Source organism: Ammospiza nelsoni, chromosome 2 (assembly GCF_027579445.1).
Source record: "Ammospiza nelsoni isolate bAmmNel1 chromosome 2, bAmmNel1.pri, whole genome shotgun sequence".
NCBI lineage: Eukaryota > Metazoa > Chordata > Aves > Passeriformes > Passerellidae > Ammospiza > Ammospiza nelsoni.
In genome coordinates, this window is record NC_080634.1 from 33,806,848 (window position 1) to 33,829,291 (window position 22,444).

Below are 22,444 nucleotides of genomic sequence, written 5' to 3' on the forward strand. Positions count from 1 at the left end.
ATTCAAACAGTTCTCTTGGTTGCTGTTCCTGGTGGGCTTCTATCAATATTGCCAGTCACAAGTTCTACCTATTGTAGATTTTTTCCCCACCAGGCTCACCATTTATTGCTCTGTGCATATTAATTCTGTGTGTATTAAGGAAAGTACCAAGACAAAATGGTAAAAGCCCTGAGGCACTTGGAGCTACCTAAGCAGTAGTAGAGAGGCTTAGATTGATAGGAGAGCACAATAACTTTCCCAAGGCACACAGAATACTATGTTCTTTTTCTGCTATTTGCTCTAGTAATCATTTAGAACCTTTTATCTGATAAAATACAGAGCGATGTAAAAGCAAAGGGAAAGTGAAAGTTTTATCTTGCAGTCTCCTAATGACAGCAATGTTTTCTGTTAGTGTAGCTACATTTGAGGCAAAATCTTACATAACCCAGCAGGAACTGCCTTTCCAGCTGCATCTGTGTTGTCTGACACAGCAGCTGGTATAATGCTCATTGTAGCTGCTGTGACATTTTTCTGCACAACTTGCCTGGTGTGAAGGAGGAGGTGAACTACTGACCCAGAGGACTGTGGTCACCCTGAGGGAATGCCAGCAGAATGAGTTCCTACCAGCCCACAGAGTGTGGAGACTTTTTGCACTAAATGTTATCTGATAGTGAAGGCGGTTTGACTTTCTTGATCATGGTCATATATTTGTTTTATTTTAGGAGCTTCTGGGCCTTAAGGCAGCCTCAAATGGGAAGAGGCTTGGTAATGCTTTGGCTGAGAAAACACTGCAGTACTTAAAAAAATGGAACCATGCGCATTACACCGTTAGGAGAAGTCGAGCAAACACCTTATCTTTCTCTTCCAGGTCTGTTTTTTACTTTTTTTTTTGTAACATATTTTCATGTTAATGTGGCACATTATTGGTGATGCCACATTCACCAAAACTGCTTAGCTGAGGTCCTGCATTTGAGACAAATACTGTGGGCTCCTCACCCTGCCGCCGCCACATGATCTGTCCTCCCAAAAGGCACACAGGGAGCAGACCTTGTTTTGCATTACCAGCTGACTGAGGTGTACCCTACCCAGCTTTGTGCTGCAGCCTCTTAATTCTTCCCTTCATTTGGCAACTGGTAGGATGCAGAAGATTCCACTTCCAAAACAGGGAGCTGCAGTGTGCAAAGAAATGGATTTATTTTTTTAAAGGTAAACTGCTAAGTTTCCCCAGCACCAGTACAAAATTTTGGTGTCAACAAGGAGATAATTTGCTGCAAGTTTTTCCATCCATGTCTTCTCTTGCTGCTCTCGTCACAGCTTCCTGAGTCAGCACTGTCAGTTCCCACAATAGCATCTGTTCCACTTGGGCTGCTCCAGTCACTGAAAGCCCGATTTCCTTCTTGGTGCCTGAAATTGCTTTGCTAGATGGTGGAAGCAGCTGGGATTGATTCATCAAAAAATTCCAGCAGAGCTCAAACTGGTATCTTTGTTAAATTGCTGCTTTCAGCAAGAGCCATAAATAATTTGTTAAAATTACGGGCTCATAGCCCAAATCATGGGAATGCACTTTTGTAGGGCAGGATTTCTCACATCCACCACTGCTCTGCCTCCCACCAGGAAAACGATCTCCCAGTAGGCAGTGAACTCCCACCCTGCCGCTGAAATGAAAGCCGAGCTGCGGCTGGGCTGGGAGCCAGGAAGATTCCACCCCAGCTGCTCTGCCACCGAGCGGGTCAGTCCCCAGCCTTTATCTTTGTGAAGCAGCATGTGTGAGCTGGCAGCCCGCAGGAACAGGCCATAAAAGGCTCACAGACACCGAATGCAACACGAGCAGCATTTTTAAGGGACATTGGGCAGCATTTGTGCAAAGCCTGGCATCCGCAAGCCTTAAAACTTTATATTTTGAGGTCCCGCTGATGCTGCATTAGCCAACTGTAAAGTAAAAAGACAGCTTTTCTGCATTCCCACTGCCTGTTACTAAGAATAAAATGGAAGATGCCAGTGAAATAAGATTTAAAAAGTGATTCTAACTTAGACAAGACAGGATTTCAGAGGAAATCATCTCTATGAGCTTGAACCCAAGATGATGACCAGTACAGGATGGTGGAGAGGGCAAGTCTGATGAGGAGCAGCCTGAGGGAGCTGGGGATGTTTAGCCTGAAGAAAAGGATGCTCAGGAGGGACCTTATTGCTCTCTACAACTGCCTGAGAGGAGAGTGTTGTCACTGGAGTGTCACTAAGAAGTGACAGGACAAGAAACAGTCTTAAGTTGCACCAGAGGAGATTTAAATTGGATATTAGGAAAAAATATCTTTCCCAAAAGTGTTGCCAGGCTTTGGAACAGGCTACCCAGGCAAGTGGAAGTCATCATCCCTGGCAGTGTTCAAAAGGTGCGTGGATGTGGCACCTGGGGCCACGGCTTAGTGTGGGTGTGGTAGTGCTAGGTTTATGGTTGGACTCCATGGTCTTAGAGGTTTTTTCCAATCTAAATGATTCAGTGATGTCATGCAGTCGTGATTTAGATGCATACCCTGTTCATTCATCTTCCCAAGAACTTGCTTTGTACTTTTTGCAGTGAGTGTCCCTGCCCATTTACATTTTTTTGGTCCTTTCTAAAATAAGATAGGTGAAAGCCACACCAGGTCTGAGTTAACGTCTCATAAGCTTCAACTTTGCTCCCAATACACTTATGCATTGTTTTTTGAGCTCTTGACTCAGTAATTGAATTGTTTACTTCCAAATTTGTGTCATGAATTTCACTGGACTTCAGCAATCTGGATATGAATCTCCCACTGAAAGCATTCAAAGCTGGGTTTCCCACATACACAGATGCCTTATTTAAATTAAATCCAGAAAGTTAATGGTAAACAGGACAACACATTTTCAAACCACTAACTTACTTCTCTTTCATGTGAGGTCAGCATTCTACTTGCTCTGCCAGATTCTTTTCCCTCTTGCTTCCATCTAACTAGCAGGTACAACGCAGAGGTGAGGGGTGTTTGAACATCCTTGGTTCTTAGCAAATTACTTGCCCTTCCTTTGTAAATTGCTTAATCTCCCTGTGGCTGCAGCTGTACTGGCACACTGTTCCTAGACTTGGAACCACCTGAGAGAACAGAAACTCCCCATACTTGGGTGACTGTCATTTGAAGCCCTCTGTTCCCCCTTCAACAGGGATGAAAGATGCAAATTATCTTTGTGCATGACTAGAGCCCTTTGTTTTTCTTTTCATTCTGAGATCAATCATCTTATAGGCTATTGCAGTGCAGAAGCCCAACAATTATCCAGAATTAAAGGACAATGGGTGAATGGCATGAGTGCCTCTGAGACAACACAGAGCATGAACTCTGGTATTTTTGAGAGCAGAAAAACCTTAATGTCTCAAACCTGGGGATGGGAACAAAAAGTAAACATCTGGATCTCAGCAACTACAATAAGCCTTGCTTTTAATGCAGATTTCTTTTCCAATTCCCCATATGTTGGACCATGGTGCAAAATGGGCAGTATGCATACACATACACAGCCTGGGTGGAGAATGGATCGAGAGCAGCTCTGACAGGCAGCACCTTGGGCGTGTTGGTGGGTGAGCAGCTTAGCATGACTCAACAACGTGCCCTGGCAGCTCAAAGGACTCATCTGCCTCTCTGGGCTGCATGTGGGCAGCAGGCCAAGGGAGGGGATTCTCCCCCTCTGCTCCACCCTGGTGAGACCCCACCTGTAGTGCTGCATCCAGCCCTGGGCCCCCAACATAAGGGTATTGACATGTGGAGTAAGTCCAGAGGAGACCATGAAAATGCTGAAAGGGCTGGAGCACCTCTGCTGTGGAAACAGGCTGAGAGAGTTGGGATTGTTCAGCCTGGAGAAGAGATGGCTCTGGGGAAACCTGAAACTCCTTCCAGTACCTGAAGGGGCTACAAGAGAGCTGGAGAGGGACTTTTGACAAGGGCATGAAGTGATAGGACAAGGCAGGGGGATCTTTAACCTTAAAGAGGGAAGGCTTAGACTGGATGATGAATTAGTCATCTGCTTGCACAGGTGAAACTGAAGAAGGAAAGGAAAAGCTGTGATTTCTTCCATGATCCAAACCAGGAATCAGAGAAAAACCTACAGAAGAGAAGCCAACTGCAGAATGCTCTCATTAGCAGACTGGAAATGTTCATAGCAGTCTTACATTTTCAGCTTGTTTTAGGCATCTTGAAATTACAGATGGAAGAACTTTTCCACAGCCCTGCAGTATCTGATTCTCACAGCAATACAGAAGGCACTCACTCTTTGCCTGGTATGTTATATGGAAGGGGACCAAGGACATCATGAGGGGAACAAAATAGTAGAAATTTGATCCAGTACTTAGCAAAAGAGAGAAAGATGCCTAAATTTTGATATTGAAAATATCTGCTGTGCCTACCACAGCATCCATTTTGGTCTGGAGCCTATGGACACCATCTAAATTAGAAACACTACTGAGATGACAAACTGCACAAAATACTGGTGAAATGCAAAAATGAGGGAAAGAAAAAGGAAAAAGTCTGTAATGAGCTCACTCAACTTGTCAAATATCTGCCCAGACACAGCCTCCTAATGAGAGAGACATCAACCCTGTCTGCTGGGAACTGAACTGAGGATGCCAAAGACAAGTCAGACAATAACAACTCAGCTGTCAGATGGGCAGGCAATTTTCAAAGCAGTGCCCTAAAGGTGAAACACCAAAAACCAGTTTGTAAGAGCAGAAGCACTAAGAAAGTAAATTTAATTCAAGAATACCTAAAGCAGCAGCAAAGTTTTATGGTTATGAGCCTTTGGGCTACAACTCACCAGTGCTAAAAAATTTAAATCACAAAAAACATGCAGTGATCTGACTAGCCAAGAACCATGCAGGCATCCATGTTCACTCATATTATAAAAAAAGAAACAGAATAGCAGGAGTTTTCCAATTTTATTGTAGGAAAGCATGTAAGGGGTTATTTACACTAAATACAAGTGGAAATTATTTCTTCACTGTTTTGTTTACTTTCTAAAAAAACACCTCTTTTTAAAAAGACAAAAATCCCAACTGATTCATGAACACAGGCAACATTTGGGCTGCTGCACTAGAATGCTTCACACATTAGGCCCTCCTAAAAAATCCTACCAAAGGATAAAAAATCCTAAAAATTATAGGAGGCTACTCAGTCCACTAAGCCTGGCACACAGAAGCAATGCACAGACACACTTCCTGACAGGAATGCCAGATGGATCGTGTTTTAACTAAATTTTTGTCCCTCTGTACTCCCAGCTCACCTCCAGAGGGGAACACTGACAAGCTGCCCAGCTGCTGCTGAACAGAGGGTGTTTGGCTACTTCAACTGACAAGAAAGACTGAGTGCCAAAAGTGCTGCCAAATTGAAAGTCATAGATTTTCACATCCCACTAAGACTGGTGCAAGGCCAGGATCGTCACACAGAAACAGATCCTGTAAAACTTAGTGGGTTGTGGTTAGGAATTTTCTAACTGGTAGTTAATCATATTGCTCCTCAAGCTGTACAAAGGTGCAACAGGAGACAAACTGCTGTGTTGCTGTAGGTCAGTTAAACTCCACCTCCTGCTGACTGAATTTCTGCCACCTGCACCATGAACAACCTGTGCCCTCCCCAGAGCTGGACCAGCTTCTGTACAGCTGTAGAGGATGTTGAACAGCAATTGGCAATTTCCTTCCTAGGTGCTGTTCCCACACAAGAACAACAGTACTTTTTAGAATATTATTTTTTCTGTTAAGAAATTAGGTACCAAAGTACAAATGCAAGTTTTAGACATTCAAAAAAAAAAAAAAAAAAAAAAACCAACCAAAAAACCCAACCCAAAACACCAAAACTAAAACAACCAAACCCAGAAAACCCCAGAAACAAACCAAAAACCCCACACAAAATGCTGAACTCCTCAGCTTCACTTCAGAGTACTGTAAAAATAACATTGATTTATGTGATCAAGCATTTACATAGTATATACATAGCAGAAAAACCTAGAGGCCTTGGAGAAAGACTTTTGATAGATAAAAACTGAAGGTACAGCCCAGTGAAATTACTACTGGAATGCTGATTGTGAACTGTTCTGTTTCTGTGGAGTCAATATAGAAAAACCTGCATTTTCTTGAAACCACTCCTAACTAGCTGAGTAACTCCTGTATTTGCCTGCTGCCTAAGAGACCTGTTCCTCAGCAGCTTTATTTTGACTCTCTTTAGGCATGTAAAGGCTGTTTTGGCTTAGTTTGCTGTCATGGACTCTGCATTTGGACACAACAAAGCCCATAAACAGGTTTTTCAGCACCAGCCTTCACCGCCTGGCAGGTTTGGGCATTATATACACCTTGACAGGTTTGCTGAAGGGGATGGTCCCCTCTATGCCATTTTCAGGGGGTGGGAGAGCCTCCAAGCTCTCACTCCAAGTAGATTTAGGAGCTCTGGAAGATGCTTTGCTCCTGTTGGAGTTGTAAGCCAGCAGCAATCGCACTTCAATCTGACATGGCTCTGCAGAGAAAAAAATAGAACAATCCAAATGTGATTGCACTGCACAGTGAACAATCAACATCAAATGAATTTTAATTTCATGTATGGTGGGTATGTACAGAGCTGCTCTGGAGCGACCAGAATCCAGTCTAGTGTGTGAAAATAAGCTTCTGGCATTACATTCAGCACAGCAGAACTAAGCACTGTTCTAGGTTTATCCCCCTCTCTGTCATCACTTAAATCTTACCACTAACTTGCAACTTTCTAAAATAACTATTGGAAGGTAACTCCAATGAAATAATAACAATCATTAAAATCCACACAGAACTAGCAGGCCCTGCTCACTGTATTTATGTCAGGATCAGTCCAGATGACATCTGGCAACACTTGTGGCACAGGAGATTACTTGAAGATTCTCTTTTTTTGGAAGTTTTCGCATGCCAGACAGCCTCTTCCTCTCTTTCACCAACTATGCAGCTGGGCAGAGCAAGGTCCCTAATACTGTCCATAGGATAATTTCAATTTACTCTTCTCAGTGGTCAGAACAGTACAGGGGTTTCAGTATATACAGTATTACCCTGCACTTATTGCTGGATTTATATACCCAACAAAATTTTCCTTTCTAGACTGAAAACCAGATTTGTTTAGGTTTTCTGTATGGACTGTACTGGTTTGGGCTGGGATAAAGTTAATTTTCCTTCATAGTAGCTTGCATGATGCCTTGTTTGGGATTTGTGACCAAAATAGTGTCAATAACACAGGGATGTTGTAGCTATTGCTGCACAGTGTAATACCCTTGAGTTTTCTCACATTGCCCTTCTGATCCTCTACCTGTCCCACTGGGGAGGGAGCACCAGGTGGTGTGTGGGACTTAACTGTATACCAGGGATAACCCATAGCAGGACCACATTAATGAAACCTAAATGAAACCTGCTGAAACCTACAGGATTTTAAGATGCCACGTCTAGAAGTGCAGAACAGGGGATCTCCAGCTGAGACATCATCAGCACCACATAGAACACAAGAAATAACTCTTTTGCACAGTTACTCCACACTTCTGCCAACAGCTCCCTGAGCTCCCCTTTTTGTCAGTCCACCAACTCTTATTTGCAGCCTACAGTCACCTCTTTCATTCTGCTCACCACCTGGCAGTTAATCAGTGCTTTGCACTGGGGCATTCTCCTTCCCAAGCACACTCTTTCTACTGGCCTTTAACAAGTTTTATTGTCTTGAATTTCAAGGCAATTTCTCCACTTGAATTTTAAGGCAATTCTGCCCCTGTTTACTCCCAGCTTAGTGTCTTCCCCTTGTTTTATATGCCTAAGTTCCAGTGTCAAAGTTAATGATTAAAATAATGCCCAGAGGAGACACCAGAACAGAATCCCTCAGGGCCATGCTTAAAATGCCCTTCCAGTGAACACTGCAGAAGCAGAAATAAGGACTTCAGCTCTCTCTGGTGAAGTAATAGGATCAACCCTTAAACCCAGATACTTCCAGTCCTAGAAACAGTACCATGTTTTCTTCTCCAAAACAAAACAAAGACAGCAGGATAAGTGATTACACCATGAGAGTACTATATAAAAAAAAAAAAGGGTATGTGAAGGAACACAACAATAAACCAAATTCTGTTGGTTTAAAAAAAAAATAAATCAACAAATCCAATGAAAAATTGCTTAGGAAAAAAAACATCTCAGAGGAAACCTCCACATTTGAATGAAGGTGAAGGGATTAAAAGAAAACAGGACAAAAGGAGCTGTGAATGAAATACACTTTGCTTTTGTTGTTTGAAGTCCATAAGCCAATTACTGAAGTGCTTCCATGGGGAAGTGTGAACAGCAGCTGAGACTGAAGGCGAATGTTGGAGTCACATCATCTCAGAACAAAAGGGGGGATTTTTAGGGCATTAAAAGGGTGAAAGTTGAATCAGCAATGAAATGGTACTGCTGTTCTGTTCCCTGCCATGCTCAGATACCAGTGAGACCTGAAACAATGACTTACAAGGAGTCAGTCTACCGTGATCCTTTGCCTTTACCTGAGGATGCAGACCTGGCTCTGAGAGCTGACTTTGCTCTACACATGAGGGGTGACCTCACTTTGAACGCAGCTCTCATGTGAAGGCTCTCAGGGCTCTCCCAAAACAGCAGCCTCTCTATTTCCTTACAGAGCAACAGTGCCTGGTAAACAGGGAGCTGTGACTACTCAAAGGCCTGATAAACCACAGCTCCAGGATCCTCAGAGCCTCCCAGACTATGGGATGTAACTTGTATCTAATGGAAGTGCAGCCACACAGCCACATTAACTTGTATCATTAACATTACCTGTCCAGGCTGTGTGAGAGAGGTAAACCTGAGTTATCAGCCTGTGCCTCCCAGGGCCAGGATTTCGGAAGTCAGCTGGTTTAGGATGGATTAGCTGTGCTTGTCCATCTGGATACAACACCTAGAGGGGAACAAGAAAAAATTAAAAAAAAAAAAAACAACAAAGGAATGACAAGTGCATGGGGGATCTGCACAGTGGAACAGTGCATTACTTGCTGTTTACTGCCTGAGTTAGGAAGGCAAGACAAGTGGGCTTTAGCTTGGAGCCAGGAGTTCAGCTGCCCTGGATATAACAGCTACATGCTGCCTTTCAAACCCACAGCACAGGTGGAAAAAAGGCCACACTGACATCAGCTTCTTCCTCTGCATTGTAACTGAGGTTTCTGTTCCTTTCTTAAGCAGTGATGCTGCATATTTTATTTGGATCATACCACTCCTACCTCCTCAGCTGCATCCAAAACTAGGGATTGAGCAGCAGGAAGAAAAGCTGGAAATACAGAAAGCCAAGAGCCTGTGTATTTTTGTGCCACTCAGAACAACTTCTTTTGCTGCTTCTCCTCCCACCAGACCAGCTGGAAGCTCACCAGCATTTATTGGTGTTCATGTCCATAACACGCACAGTGCACAAGGAAGCACAGAATGACATCCAAGTGCTCAAAGCAAACTCTCAGAACTGCACCCAAGTCAACTCTCAGCAGACTCCAGACAAACCCAAGTCAACTCTCAGCACCCTCCAGCTTCTGAATGACTGGTCAAGACACAGAAATCCAGCATTGTTACTAATAAAATGTATCATTATTTGCAATCTACAAATATTGACATCCTTTAAGAAACTGTCCCAAGACATAATCTTGTTTGCATTTATGTCAAATGACTTCTTACCTGAACTTTAACAGTTCCTTGGGGATCCTGCACATGTTCCAGAGTTGCATCAACATCCAGTGCCACAACCAATCCTGATGTAAACCTCAGGGGATTATCAGATTCACCAGTAGGCTCAATGATATTGGCAGTGGCTCTATGGAGCTGTTAGGGACAAAGCAATTGGCAAAATTCAGAAGGTGGGGGAAAGATGAAAGAAAAAAAATCATAATTACTACTGTTCTTAACAGAGACCTTCATATACTTTGGATTTTTTTTTAATATATATTGCCAGGAATTACTAAGTTTTTAATGTTTTTAGCAGTAGTCCTGAGGATGTTAGATAAGAAGACAAACAAGAAATAAATAAGATTTGTGTCTGACAAGACCCTGAATTCTAAAAGCTTCTTGGTATATTAGAAAGTAGTCAGATGCCAAGACAGTCCACAAGGATATTACTTTTTAATTTTCTGTTAAACCAACCTGCTCTGGAAGAGGAAGGTGGAGGAAGGTACTTTGTCTCAGTGTTGTCTGAAGAATCTTGACCACTTCTGAAGGCTTGGATGTCACAAGTCTGGGCATTAAGTCCAGCAATTTATCTACAAAACTGCCTTGCATATGTGGGAGCTCAGAGATGAAACATCTGTGTCAATAATAGATTAAAAATCAAATATTTTTCCAACTTTTCCCACAGTATTGTTATTTTTAGCCAAGCTACTGAATCCTTACATTTAGTTATAATGCCAGAATTAGATACCTGCCTTCCCCTTCTGCTGTGTCTCATCCATAAGAGATGACTTTGGCTACTTGTGTTGGGACTGTGCCTTGTGCTCAAACTGACACCGTCAAGGGCTCTGTGGTGTGGGCAGCAGGTCAAAGGAGGGGATTCTCCCCCTCTTCTTTGCCCTCATGAGATCCCACCTGGAGTACTGTGCCCAGTTCTGGAGTTCAGAGTGTAAGAAGAACAGAGGAGGCCATGAAAATGCTCAGAGGGCTGAAGCATTTCTGTTATGAAGACAGGCTGAGAGCTGGGAGTGTTCAGCCTGAAGAAGGGAAGGCTCCAGGGAGACCTCATCACAAATTTTCAGTAATTAGAGGGGGGCTTGTAAATAAGACTTTACCAGGCAGATCATGACAGGACAAATAAGAATTGTTTTAAACTACCAGAAGAAAGATTTAGATTCTATTTTAGAAGGAGATCCTTCACTGTGAGGGTGGTGAGGCACTGGCACAGGTTGCCCAGAGAAGCTGTGGAAGCCCAATCCCTGGAAGTGTTTAAGGCCAGGCTGGATAGAGTTCTGGTCTAGTGGAAGGTGTCTCTGCCCATGGGAGGGGAGTTGGAACAAGATTGTCTTTAAGGTCTCTTCCTACCTAAACCATTCTATGACTCAGTGATTCCATGATTTTATGACTCAGCAGGGAATTGGACAGCTAGTCCAGAGATACACGTATCTAGTTGGCTGAGCAGAATTTTATTTCTAGTTCTGACTAAATTCACATTTATTATAAGCTTGGCAGCTGTGGCTGGTTAACTGATAAGAAAACAGGACCAAATCTGTCCTACCTTAATGCCCAGCTGGAGCTGGAGGACAAAACTCTTCATTTTGTGTGTATCTTTTCCTTGCATTGAGTCTCAGGAGCAGCAGAATTCATCATAGTTTCACAGAATCAGAACCATAGAATGCTTTGGGTTGGAAGGGACCTCAAAGATTACCTGCTCCCACACCCCTGCCATGGGCAGGGACACCTTTCACTAGACTCAATCTGATAATCAAATTGACAACACATCTATTCTCCCTAGAAGTAAAGGTGACTACTAAGAGGTGGCAAAAGCAGTAGACAGGGCCAGGAAAGATACTGCAGAGTTCTAGTCTGACTTTTTGCTACATGTTGAGTACTTCAAGGGTAATCTGCCTTTTTATTAATCTTTGAAAGGTCAAAACACTCTCAGGACTCCAGGAGACAGAATAAAAAAAAAATTAAGTATTTATGAAAACAGCATCTACTCAAAGTAGATAAATCTTTATAAATACAAGAAAAAAAATCAGCTATTCTATAAAAAATTAATTCAGAGCACATGTTTCTGAAGTACCAGCATAATATCCTGATGTTAAGGACTTGAACTACAAAGGTTCTTCTTGGTTTATTATTATCCCATGACAGTTCCCAATGTAGGACAGCAGGGAAGGGAGATGTGAAGAGATGAAAAACAAAGTGAATATCCCCTGATGACAATGGTGGTGGGATTTTCTTATACAAAATGAAGAAGCAATAGAGTTTGTCACCTCTGAAAGGAATCCACTTCTTGGAGGAATTTTTCACACATCCCAAAAAGAGGTTCCACTCTGTAATGAAAATAATATTCCTTGATTTACTTTCAAAGAAAGAAAAATGGCTCTATGGCTATACACATTTAGGTGGTTTGGAAACCCATTAGACCTCCTAAAAATGAGATGATCTTACAGTTTTTGAACCAAGAAAGTATTCCTCACTTATCTATATCCCCCTGTCACATAAAACCCCCCATCTGCATAAGGTACTAATAAAGTTCCCAAAGCCACTGTTAGAAAATGCTCATTTTCCACCTATAAAACAAGTGGTTAAAAGGCAAATAGATTATGGACCTCCATGGTAACACAGTAAATTGATGGCAACAAACCTGAAACAGAAGTAAACTAGGACAGTAGCTAATTTGCTCTAATTTCACCAGCTGGAGTTCTCATTCTACAACCACGTGTCACTTCTTTAACTTCAGCAGCCAAAACAAACCACTCAGAGCCTCTCATGTACCTAAGCCTGCACAGGAGCAGTTTCTGTCTGAGTCACACACAGCAGTTGCACATCAGTCAGGAGGACAATACTTTCCTGATGCTAAAAATTCAGCAATGAATACTTAATGAAGCAAACATGTTTGGTCCATTCTTTTGATACGTGACTTTTCCTCATTTAAACAGGTCCCAAATATCAACTCTTCAATGTTTTTAACCTATTTGTATGTTCATAAATGAGAGAACTCAACCCCCAACACCCATCTTCCCAACAGTTTTGTTATCTAATTCAGGATTGTGTCCCTATTCAGCTGTATCAAAGGCAAAAGAAGGGTCTTTGTTCTGAATTACTCTAGCAAATGGTTATTGGCACACTGCCCTGTTATGTGTCTAATTTATCCTTGCTGGTTTTTTAAACAAAGCTTAGGGACAGCAATCTTAGAGCTAACCCTAAGAAGCTCCTTAGGCCAGGTCATGCTCACCCTCTGGTGGTGCGGGCGGTCACTATCAGCTGCAAGGCCTTGGCTTGCAGTCTCATGTGGTGAATGATGACCACTTGTCTGCTTTCCACTCCGCTGTACATGAACTCCATCTTGTAAGTTTCTGCCAGGATCTGCCAGACACCACAGGGATAAAACGCCATCAGACAAGTCCTGGTACAACCATCATCACCAGATTCTGGTATTTTTATCTCATACCAAGAAGCATATGAAGCAAGAGGAAGTGCTCAAATTAATGCAGCTGAGTTCAGTATGACTGTGCAGATGCCAAAGAACTTGCAAGTTATTTAACAGGGAACACTCATCTTGCACTGATAGCAAGTGACCTACATTCACCACCACAACAGAAAACATTTCCAGGAGGTTCACACACTACTCAAGAGGGCACCCAAGACAAACATTTCAATCAGAGAAGATTTCAAAAGCTGAATGGCTTGTGTTTCTACTCATCAACAGCAGAGAAGGCTTTGATGCACAGCAGTACCTGTCTATTACATCTTAATTATCTGAGGACTCGGTATCAGCAAGGTTTCCCAAAAGATCCACGAACTTGCTTTGACCCTAGATTTGTTACCAGACTACTTGTTACCAGACCTTGCTTGCTTCTTTACCTTTTCTCAGGGTTTAGCTTCAGTTTTTCAAGGATCTGATAATTTATACATCACAGAATCAGAATAACTCAGATTGGATGGGACCTCCAAAAACCATCTAGCCTGGTTCCCTGCCCAGAGCAGGTCTCGTTAGATCCAGTAACTCTGGGCCACACCAAATTGCAAACTTCCAACAACAGAGATTCCCCCCACTTCTCAGGGCAACATTCCTTAACCATCCTTACAGGATATTTTCCCTTTACAGCTGATTAAAATTTCTCATCATTTGCCAACTGCCTCCTGTCCAGAGTAGTCTGGCTCTGTCTCCTTTATATCCTGTAATGATGCAGTGCTAGACAGAAGTAAATCCATCCTGAAGCCTGCTCTTTCCAGGCTGGACAATTCCAGTTCTCTCAGCCTTTCCTTGCAGGTAACGTGCTCCAATCCCTGATCACACTGGTGGCCCTCTGCTGAATTTGATCCAGTTTGTCAGTCTCTTCCTTCTACTGGGGGGACCAACACATGACACAGCTCCCCAGATGGCACCCCCCCAGAGCTGGATCATTTCCCAAACCAAGTTATCCCCATTGCAGTTGGCTCCTGCAGTGTCTCATATTCAATGTACTGAACATGATGAGGTTCCTGTCATCCCAGTCCCCCAGTCTGTCCAGACCAGCAGCCATGCCCTCCAGCATATCAACTGGTTCCTCATTTTGCAGGACCCTTATCACCTATTTATTCACCTGCAAGTCTGGTGAAAAAGAAATTATGTGAAAAGAAATTATTTCTTTCAAAAGAAATGGAAAAGACTGTATCCAAGCTCTGCAACTTCCATCGTCCTCCCTGTGTTCACAGCACCAGTCCCCCCACCATAGAGAGCTGTGGTGGTGATCAGCCATAATTTATTCTTGAGAAATGCATTCTGGCTGTTCCAAGCTTTGTTGATCTTGTTTAGGAACAGCTTTTTAAAGTATTTGGTGCACAACCTTCCCCAGGAAAGAGGCAAGGACAAGCAGCCCACAGCTTTCTGGATCCTCTTTCTTACCCTTCTGGAAGATGAGTGTGATATTTGCCTTTTTACAGCAGTCATGAACTTCCCTCCCTCCCCACTCATCTTTTGAAGAGAAGAGAAATGATCCCAGTTTGGGGGACTAAGATTTACATGGACAGACTATGGTAGTGGAAGGTTAGAAGTGTGTAATTGTTCCATGGCCAACCAAAGACTCCTCCCCAAGGAGGCTCCCTCAGCTGCTTCCAGCTCACCTGTTTTGCTGCAGCAGATGCCAATGCATTCTGTTTCAGGTACAGGGGAGCTGCCACATTCCATAACTTCTCCTGCAAGGCCTACAAGAAAAAAACATGAAATGATGATAAATATCCAATTCAGTCTAAACAGCTGGTTGAAAAAACATGCCAAAGCTTTCTCTTGTATTTTTAAATATAAGACAGAGAACGAAAGCCTCCAAAATATACATTGTTCTATAAAGAAACAGAGATACCTATACAACTAGAAAATATAAAGAAAGTTGAGAATAATATTAACAAAGCTGTGAATGAGAGACTCATCAAGCCAAATTCCTTGTACTTCATAAAGAAAACCAAGAGGCCACTTGTGATCAACCCCCTGAGACCAAGATCAGGGGAATCTCAGAGAGAAGGCAAAAAGTGGGAATAAAAACAAGTGTCCCCAGAAACACACTTACTTCCACAGCCACATTTCTGAACCTTCCTCCACCCCACCAAAATCCTGGAGTTATTACAAATATTGTGTCTGATTCAGCTGCTGACATTGGTATTAAAAACAAAGCAAAACAAAAACCTAAAAAACCACCCCAAAACAAACAAACTAACAAACCAGAAAAACTAAAACAAACAAACAAGACCAAACAAACCCAAAACAAAACAAAAACAACAAAAAACACCAAAACAAAAAACACCAAAACCCCCAACTGTCTACCACACCCTATTTGCTTTTTGCTTTATATAAAAAAAATGTAGAAAGCTTGAGTGGATGATTTCTATCACTGCCTCCTTTTTGAAGTTGCCTGTCCTTAGACACAGCTGTGCACAAGGCTGGCTGTAGCAAAGCCTCAAGAACATACAGTCTGTGTCCTTCACCCAGGCTGGCCCACAAATCCCAGTTAGCTACCCCTAAAATCACAGGGTATGTAGAGCCTTTGAAGGTATGGAACCTTTTGAGCCTTGAGAGACTGGGAAATGATACTTTTTCTCCCAGCAGTTTTTTTCCTGTTGGGAAAAGAAGCAACTGGAAAGAAATCTACTGAAAAGGGCTATTTGGACATTCAAGTTCACAGAATTTCTAATTGTATTGTATGAGTGGAGGGTGTCTCTGACTGTAAGAAGGGGTCTGGAATTAGATGATTCTCAAAATCCCTTCCAACCCAAGATATTCTGTGATTCCTGATATAATCAGTTACTTTTCATTCTGTGCACATTAGTGACTCCTCTGCATCACTCATCTCCTGACTGTTCTACAGTTCAAGCCAAGAATGGCTGATGCAGCTTTTACCCTTTCAAACAGAGCACACCTTTGCCAGATGCAAAAACCATCTGGCTCGTTCCAGTCAAACCCTGGAGAAGGGCAACAAAGCTATCTCCAAATGCTAGTCCTCTGTCTGCACAGCACATTTCACTTTGGATTCAGCTGGATTGTACTGAACTGTACCACTGCTCATCTGAAATACCTTTGGGTGATAAATATATTCCAAGGATTTGAGGCCTGCCATGAGATATGCCAACTGGCAACTATGCATTAGCAAAGCAACTGAAATTTGCCCTTGGTTTTACATAACAAAGCTTTCATTGAGTCCCTGCTGGAAACCTGTTTGCTGCTTGCTTTAGTTCTTGCTTTATATGTGTGTAAGTTACCCTCAAACACCAAAGAATGCCAAGAGACTCACTTAAATACCACTGCCAGCTTACAGCCCTGAGCAATCAGGTCCAGTGGAATCCCTGACCATAGCAAGGATGTTGGAACTAGAGTGGCCTTTCCAGCTCAAGATTTCCTATGAAGTAAAAATTTAGTTCCTGTTTAGAGCAAGAAGCTGTCTTTGAAAAGGGACTTTTGCAAAGAGCTGCTGCAATGGTGTCTAAGTAGCCACTTGACCTGCTAAAACTAAATAGATCATTTCAGCACTATAAAAGATAGCATGACTGATATCAAGTCCTAAGAACTCCTCTGGCACTGGTGCCAATAAAGCTATCTCTGCAAATCACTGTGGTAGCAGTCTAACAAAAACCATTCCAGTAGCCACCAGCAGGGAAAAGTTACTCTCCTAACACAGTTGCCCTCAGTGTGATTGCTGTCAGAAAATAAACTCTGCACTGACAAAATGCTTGAAAACCAACATAAGCCCTGGGTACAGCAGCAGAAGTCTGCATTGGCAAAGTTACTGCATAAATTATTTGCCACACGAGGGAAGCAGGATTATCAGAAATCCACAGAACCTCCTCTTTCATCACACATCTCTTTTCAGCATGAGCATCAAAACATGAAAGCATGCCACTGTGATGGACTGGGGGCATTTTTGAAGAACAGCTCAAAAAAAAACCCAGATGAAGTCAAACCTTGATGAGGAGCAGCTGACACTGAAGGTAAGTTGCAGTGAAATCTGCCATCCCTGCCAGTTCTGACTGCAGCTCTCCAAGCCTCTGAAGATCACTGAACCATGTGGAGAAAAAAAAAAAAGAGAAAATAATGTTGAGACAGAACAGTTTAATCCAAACACACTTGGAAGGCAGTGACAATAAAGGCAGCTATTCCTGCTGCCTGTTTTTATTAGAGCAAGCACCAGAAACAGCAGCAAAACACGCACTACAAAGCAGTTTGCACCTTGGGACTTGGCATGTCCCTTCTTCTGGGAAGCTGACACCAGCACAGCAGTGGAAGCATTAAGTCTGTCAACCCACATAACTCTGCAGCCCCATGGGAGCCACACAGAGTGGCAGCTCCAGATTTAACTTAAAACACTCCAGCCCTCTACAGCAGCTAACGACCCATTTGTGTTACACTGCTGGGAAATCAAACTGTTCATGTTGGCTAAGAAAGCTTCTTTGGAATGTGTTAGGCTCATGCAACCAAGTGTATCTGAAATAGAGCTGCCCTTTTAAGCCAAGGTAGAATCTGATGTACTGATATTTGCCCAACTAGATGGTGTGTTACCATTACCACGCATGGTAATTCTTGTAAATCATACAGCAATATAAGCAGCTTTTAATATGATAGAAAAAAATTGTCAGTTAATGGAACCCAAAAGGCTTTAGTTCTCTACTGCTAGCCAAGTTTTCTTGACGTGTGTATTAAAAAAACAAAATTAGGTTTTTTTACAGAACTGAAAATAGGCTGGATGATGTGACCTTTTCTTCTCTACACCTTGCTTTCATCCAAAGTCTATTAAAATTGTCACTTCCACATTTCCTACTTAATTTATCAATTTTATTTTTCAGCTGATCATTTTCTTTTGTTTATTTTAGATTTATCTTTGCATTTAGGATGCAATTCTGAATCTTTGGCTCTGCCAAACCAGAGTTGCTGAGCCCTAAGACATTAACAAAAATCCATGAGGTTATCTGTATAATATGTAGCCAAAGAAAATCTTTCCTAAGCAGACAATCATAGAATCATTTATGTTGGAAAAGACCTCTAAGATGGTCCAGTTCCACCATTAAGCTAGCACTGCCAAGTGCACTACAAGTGCCACACCTAAATGTCTTTCAAATCCCTCCTGGAATGGTGAATACACCACTGCCTTGGGCAGCCCTTTCCAGTGCTTGACAGCCCTTTCCATGAAGACATTTTCCTACAATCCAATCTAAACCTCCCCTGGCACAACTTGAGGCAGCTTCCACCTATCTTCTTGTCACTTAGGAGAAGAGACCAGTCCCCACCTGGCCACAGCCTCCTTTCAGGGGGTTGTAGAGAGTGTTAAGGTCCCACTGAGCCTCCCTTTCTCCAGGATAAACACTCCCAGCCCTTCCCAGCTCCGCTGCCCTTCCCTGGACACACTCCAGCCCCTCAATGTCTCTCATAGTGAGGGGTTGTGCTTTCCTTTGACGGCAATGCACCAACAGCCAAGCCAGCCTCAGCCTTACACAGAGGTTCCATTTCATCTCTTCCCAAAGAGCAGAGTGAAGAGGAAGCTCCTGGGTCCTCAATTCCCATGTCACAACCCATCACAACACACTAATGGGGAACAGGATGTCATTTCTCAGCTAACAACTAGGCAGATATTCCATTTCCCAGTCTTATACAGTTTCCAATTCCACTAATTATATTTCCTTACAAATCTTAAACAGATTTCAACATCCCTGTAAGAAAAAGAAATATTCTTGTACAGATGGAGAAACTAAACCACAGATAGATTTGCTAAACAGCCTGTCTTATATTTCTAACCACACTGCAGACTGATGCTCCCCCCCTCAGGCTCTGCAGCCAAAACTCTGAGTCCCAAGTAGACACACACTCCACAAGGTCTGTTATTTTTGTGGATGACAATGATAAAGGAGGAGAGAGTTATGTTCCATGACAAAATCCACTGCTGTGAGCTGCCTCTATCCTTCTGCTCTCAGCAACCAAACTGCTGGTGCAGGGATATCTTGCCCTCTGCAAAATAACCTTTAACACTTGTTTTGCCTTTGTCAAAATCCTCCCTTTGTCTTAAGGATGGAAAAGAGCAGTTGATTTAGTATGATTTCCTGGGGGGCAATCCCATCAGGAAAAAACCCAAGGCAATGATTTACATCAACTCAAAAACTGAAAACAGTCATGGCCTGGAAGGTTCCCAGACCCTCATGCTGGAGAGGTTCTGGATGCTTGGCCTAGAGATTACCTATTTCAAGTGTTTAGTGCATTAAATGCTTTGAGACTGTATTTTAGGCTGGCACACAGCAGCTGCAAAACAGCTGAGGACAAACCTCACAGCTCCCACAGCTGGGTTTTCACTGAGGAGCACACTGTTTACTCTCTGCTGCAGATGGGTGTGACAGTGATTCACAGCAACATACACACAACAGAAGGCAGCTATTTTGAAGGAATTCAAATAATTAAGCTTTTTTAAAATTCCTTATTCAAAACAAAGCTTTTTGGATTGTTTTCCTAATTCTTAAAATAAGGCTCTTTTGCTCTTTCCAAGCAGAGGAATCCCATTGAAAGGATCCTTCTCAAGTGTTTTGTTTGTGTAAATCAGTCTAGAGATGAAATGGAAGAGACAGCATAAAACCCACACTGAGAAGCAACACCACACACGCTTATCTATACAGCAGCAGACAGCAGCATGCAAGAATGTTTTCTATTCCTGGAAAAGCTCTCTGATTTGAAAACTGATGAGGAATGCCCAAGTCCTTTGTAAGTGGGACTGGCAATGAGAACCTAAAATTCCAGAAGCAGATCCTTTCCTGCTGAATGAAAGTCCACAGAACCCAGAAAATGCAAGAGCAAATGGGACAATACCTCCCCCCACCCCAAAAAAAAAAAAAAAAAAAAAAAAAAAAAAAAAAAAAAAAAAAAAAAAAAAGAAAATCTCGTGCATGTACATTACAAATAATATGATCAAAACTACAAGGACAGAAAACTGAGAACAAAACACAAAACACAAGGCTGTCACTCATAAACCATCAAAACTTAGAGTGTATTTTAGCATAAGTGAACAGCCCCAAAAGAACACCCTTATCTTACTGTTACCATGTGCTGAAAAGATGCTCCCTGCCAAAAATGCACACTGGTTATTCTGGGGGGCTGTGCCAGACCTGAGATCATCCATTTGATTTGAAAACAGGTCATGAACACTCTTTTATCAAAAAAGTCTCTAAAGGAAGGCTCAAGCTTAAGTGCTGGACAGCAAATTACAACACTCATATTCAGAAGCAAAGCACCTGCACCAGAGTAACCGAGCACCCTAACACATCTTTCCATAAGAGGGCAGCCTGCAGCCTTACCGGATGGTAAATTCCAGCAGCTCCTGTATGCCCCGTGGGTCGAGGTGCTGAAAGTTGTAAACCCTCTCCAGGCTCTGATGCAGGAACTGCTGGGAAGGATCTTCATGTGGGGTAATACTGGGAGACACAGCAGAGGACACCAGCTTTCTACCCGGCAACTAAGTGAGAAGGAACACACACAAACAAAAAAAATAAGAGGAAAGTCAAACACAAGGAACAACACTGCAAAATGCTGGCATCTATTTAACAAGAAACTGAGAGCTTCAATTAATTTCTCAAATACAAAATTTATACCAAGGCTTTCAAATCTGCATCTTTGTTAGTCAATTCTCCCCACTTTACAATCCACTTGCACTCCTCAGGTTAAACTTAACATCCCTTTGAGGGAAACATCTTCCTTATCTTACATTTCACACTGTGAAGCCAAGGGAAGTCTAAGAGCACACAAACCACCACTCATTTTATGAGCTGTGATACAGCCAACTTCAACCCGACCCATACTTCCATGCAGGAAAAGCATGTTGCAAAGCAGAATGGAACACATTTCACCCATGAATAAACAGTTCAGGTAGGGCACAAGTGAAATGTTGGAAGATCTACAAAGGCCTTTCCCACACACACAGTCAGAGCTATAGAAAACTCCCAGGAATACTGCCCTCCCAGTATTCTTAGCTAACCAGCAAACCACGTACTATTCTCATTTGAGAGCAATGATGTTACTATTGTCCCCAAAATATTACGAATTCCATATTGTAACAATTTAACATTTGTCTCTCCTGCCTTAATGCACATTTCAATATTAATTCCTGTGGTACACAAGAGAAAAACCTTTCAGAATCTAAGTGTTGCACACAGAAAGACATGAAAGAGACTGGCAATATTTCTAACAGGTGTCAAACTTACTTATTTCAACTTACTCTTAGTGGAGGGACCAGGTGAGAGAGACTGTCCCGAAGATAGGCATAATGTCTGAACGTATGGTCAGAGAACAGGGCAGGCATTGTTGGGCAACTTTTAGCAGCATTAAAAATCAGAACCAGAACAGCAATGTCTGTTGTAAATGGGTTGTTAAAGAAAAATGAAAAACAGCAAGAGCTCCATGGGGATGGGAAGTTAAAACAAGTCATCAACAACCCTTTCTTTGGCCAGGATTTGTCTAGGAAGTTCTTTGTAGTTGGAAAATACTGAGCAAAACCCGAAGAAACAGCTGTCTGAGCAGATTAAAATCAAGTACAAAGTGCAAACATTACAGGGTGAGCCATACTGGAAAAAGGATGTTACTGCCAACACGGGATGGCTCAGAAGCAACACAAAGGAAAGGAGCCAGGGATCCCAAATACAGACCATGCACATTAGGTGGAGGAGTTTCACTCTTCCTCACAGCTTACACTGTGCTCACCAGTTTGCACACAGAACCACAGAGTGGTTTGGTTGGAAGGGATCTTAAAGACCACTAGTTCCAACTCCACCCTCCCACTAGACCAGGTTGCTCAAGTTTTCTGGCGCCCTAGCAGTGTCCAAAATTATATATTTACTGTCAAATCTTTGAAAATTGATGCATTTCCTAAAATGCCCTGAAAAACATCACTCTGCACAGGCTTTAAGCAACCCAAAGAATCAAACAGGGAAAGATAATTCTGAACTAGAAAACACATTTTCACAGTCTGAGACCTGCAGAAATAGAGAGCAGCCAAAGGCTTTAGAAGTTAGCCCAAAGGCTGACACCTGCAACAGGGCTGATCCCAAACATAAGCTCTGATTCAAATTTCCTAAGTACTTTGAAGCAAACAAATCCATGGTTTAAATATCAGTTTACACTGGAAACATGCTATTCAGGTTTACCCCAGCTTCTGGCTCACATGCCTATCTTCACATAATATGCCTCTGTAAAATTTGGTGGCAAGTTATCTCCAAAACACTCTCTAACATAATATTCTCTGGTTCCTGGCAGGACAGTGCACTGAGTTAAAGAATAGCATTCTTCTCCCTGCAATGTTC

At 42.4% G+C, this 22,444-nt stretch overlaps 1 protein-coding gene across 1 annotated transcript in view; it reads right to left on the minus strand.

The window, feature by feature from the left end:
* Window positions 1-4,890: 4,890 nt before the first annotated feature.
* INTS4 (integrator complex subunit 4) overlaps window positions 4,891-22,444 on the minus strand; it is a 32,735-nt gene continuing 15,181 nt past the window's right edge. Inside the window, exons 14-23 of the mRNA XM_059491965.1 lie at window positions 21,364-21,497; window positions 20,447-20,604; window positions 17,081-17,174; window positions 14,756-14,836; window positions 12,885-13,015; window positions 11,920-11,979; window positions 10,118-10,277; window positions 9,656-9,799; window positions 8,774-8,894; window positions 4,891-6,476 (exon numbers count right to left, since the gene is read on the minus strand). Of these exons, the coding sequence (XP_059347948.1) occupies window positions 6,283-6,476; window positions 8,774-8,894; window positions 9,656-9,799; window positions 10,118-10,277; window positions 11,920-11,979; window positions 12,885-13,015; window positions 14,756-14,836; window positions 17,081-17,174; window positions 20,447-20,604; window positions 21,364-21,497 (1,277 nt within the window). The 3' untranslated portion in view covers window positions 4,891-6,282. The remainder of the gene's footprint in view (window positions 6,477-8,773; window positions 8,895-9,655; window positions 9,800-10,117; window positions 10,278-11,919; window positions 11,980-12,884; window positions 13,016-14,755; window positions 14,837-17,080; window positions 17,175-20,446; window positions 20,605-21,363; window positions 21,498-22,444) is intronic.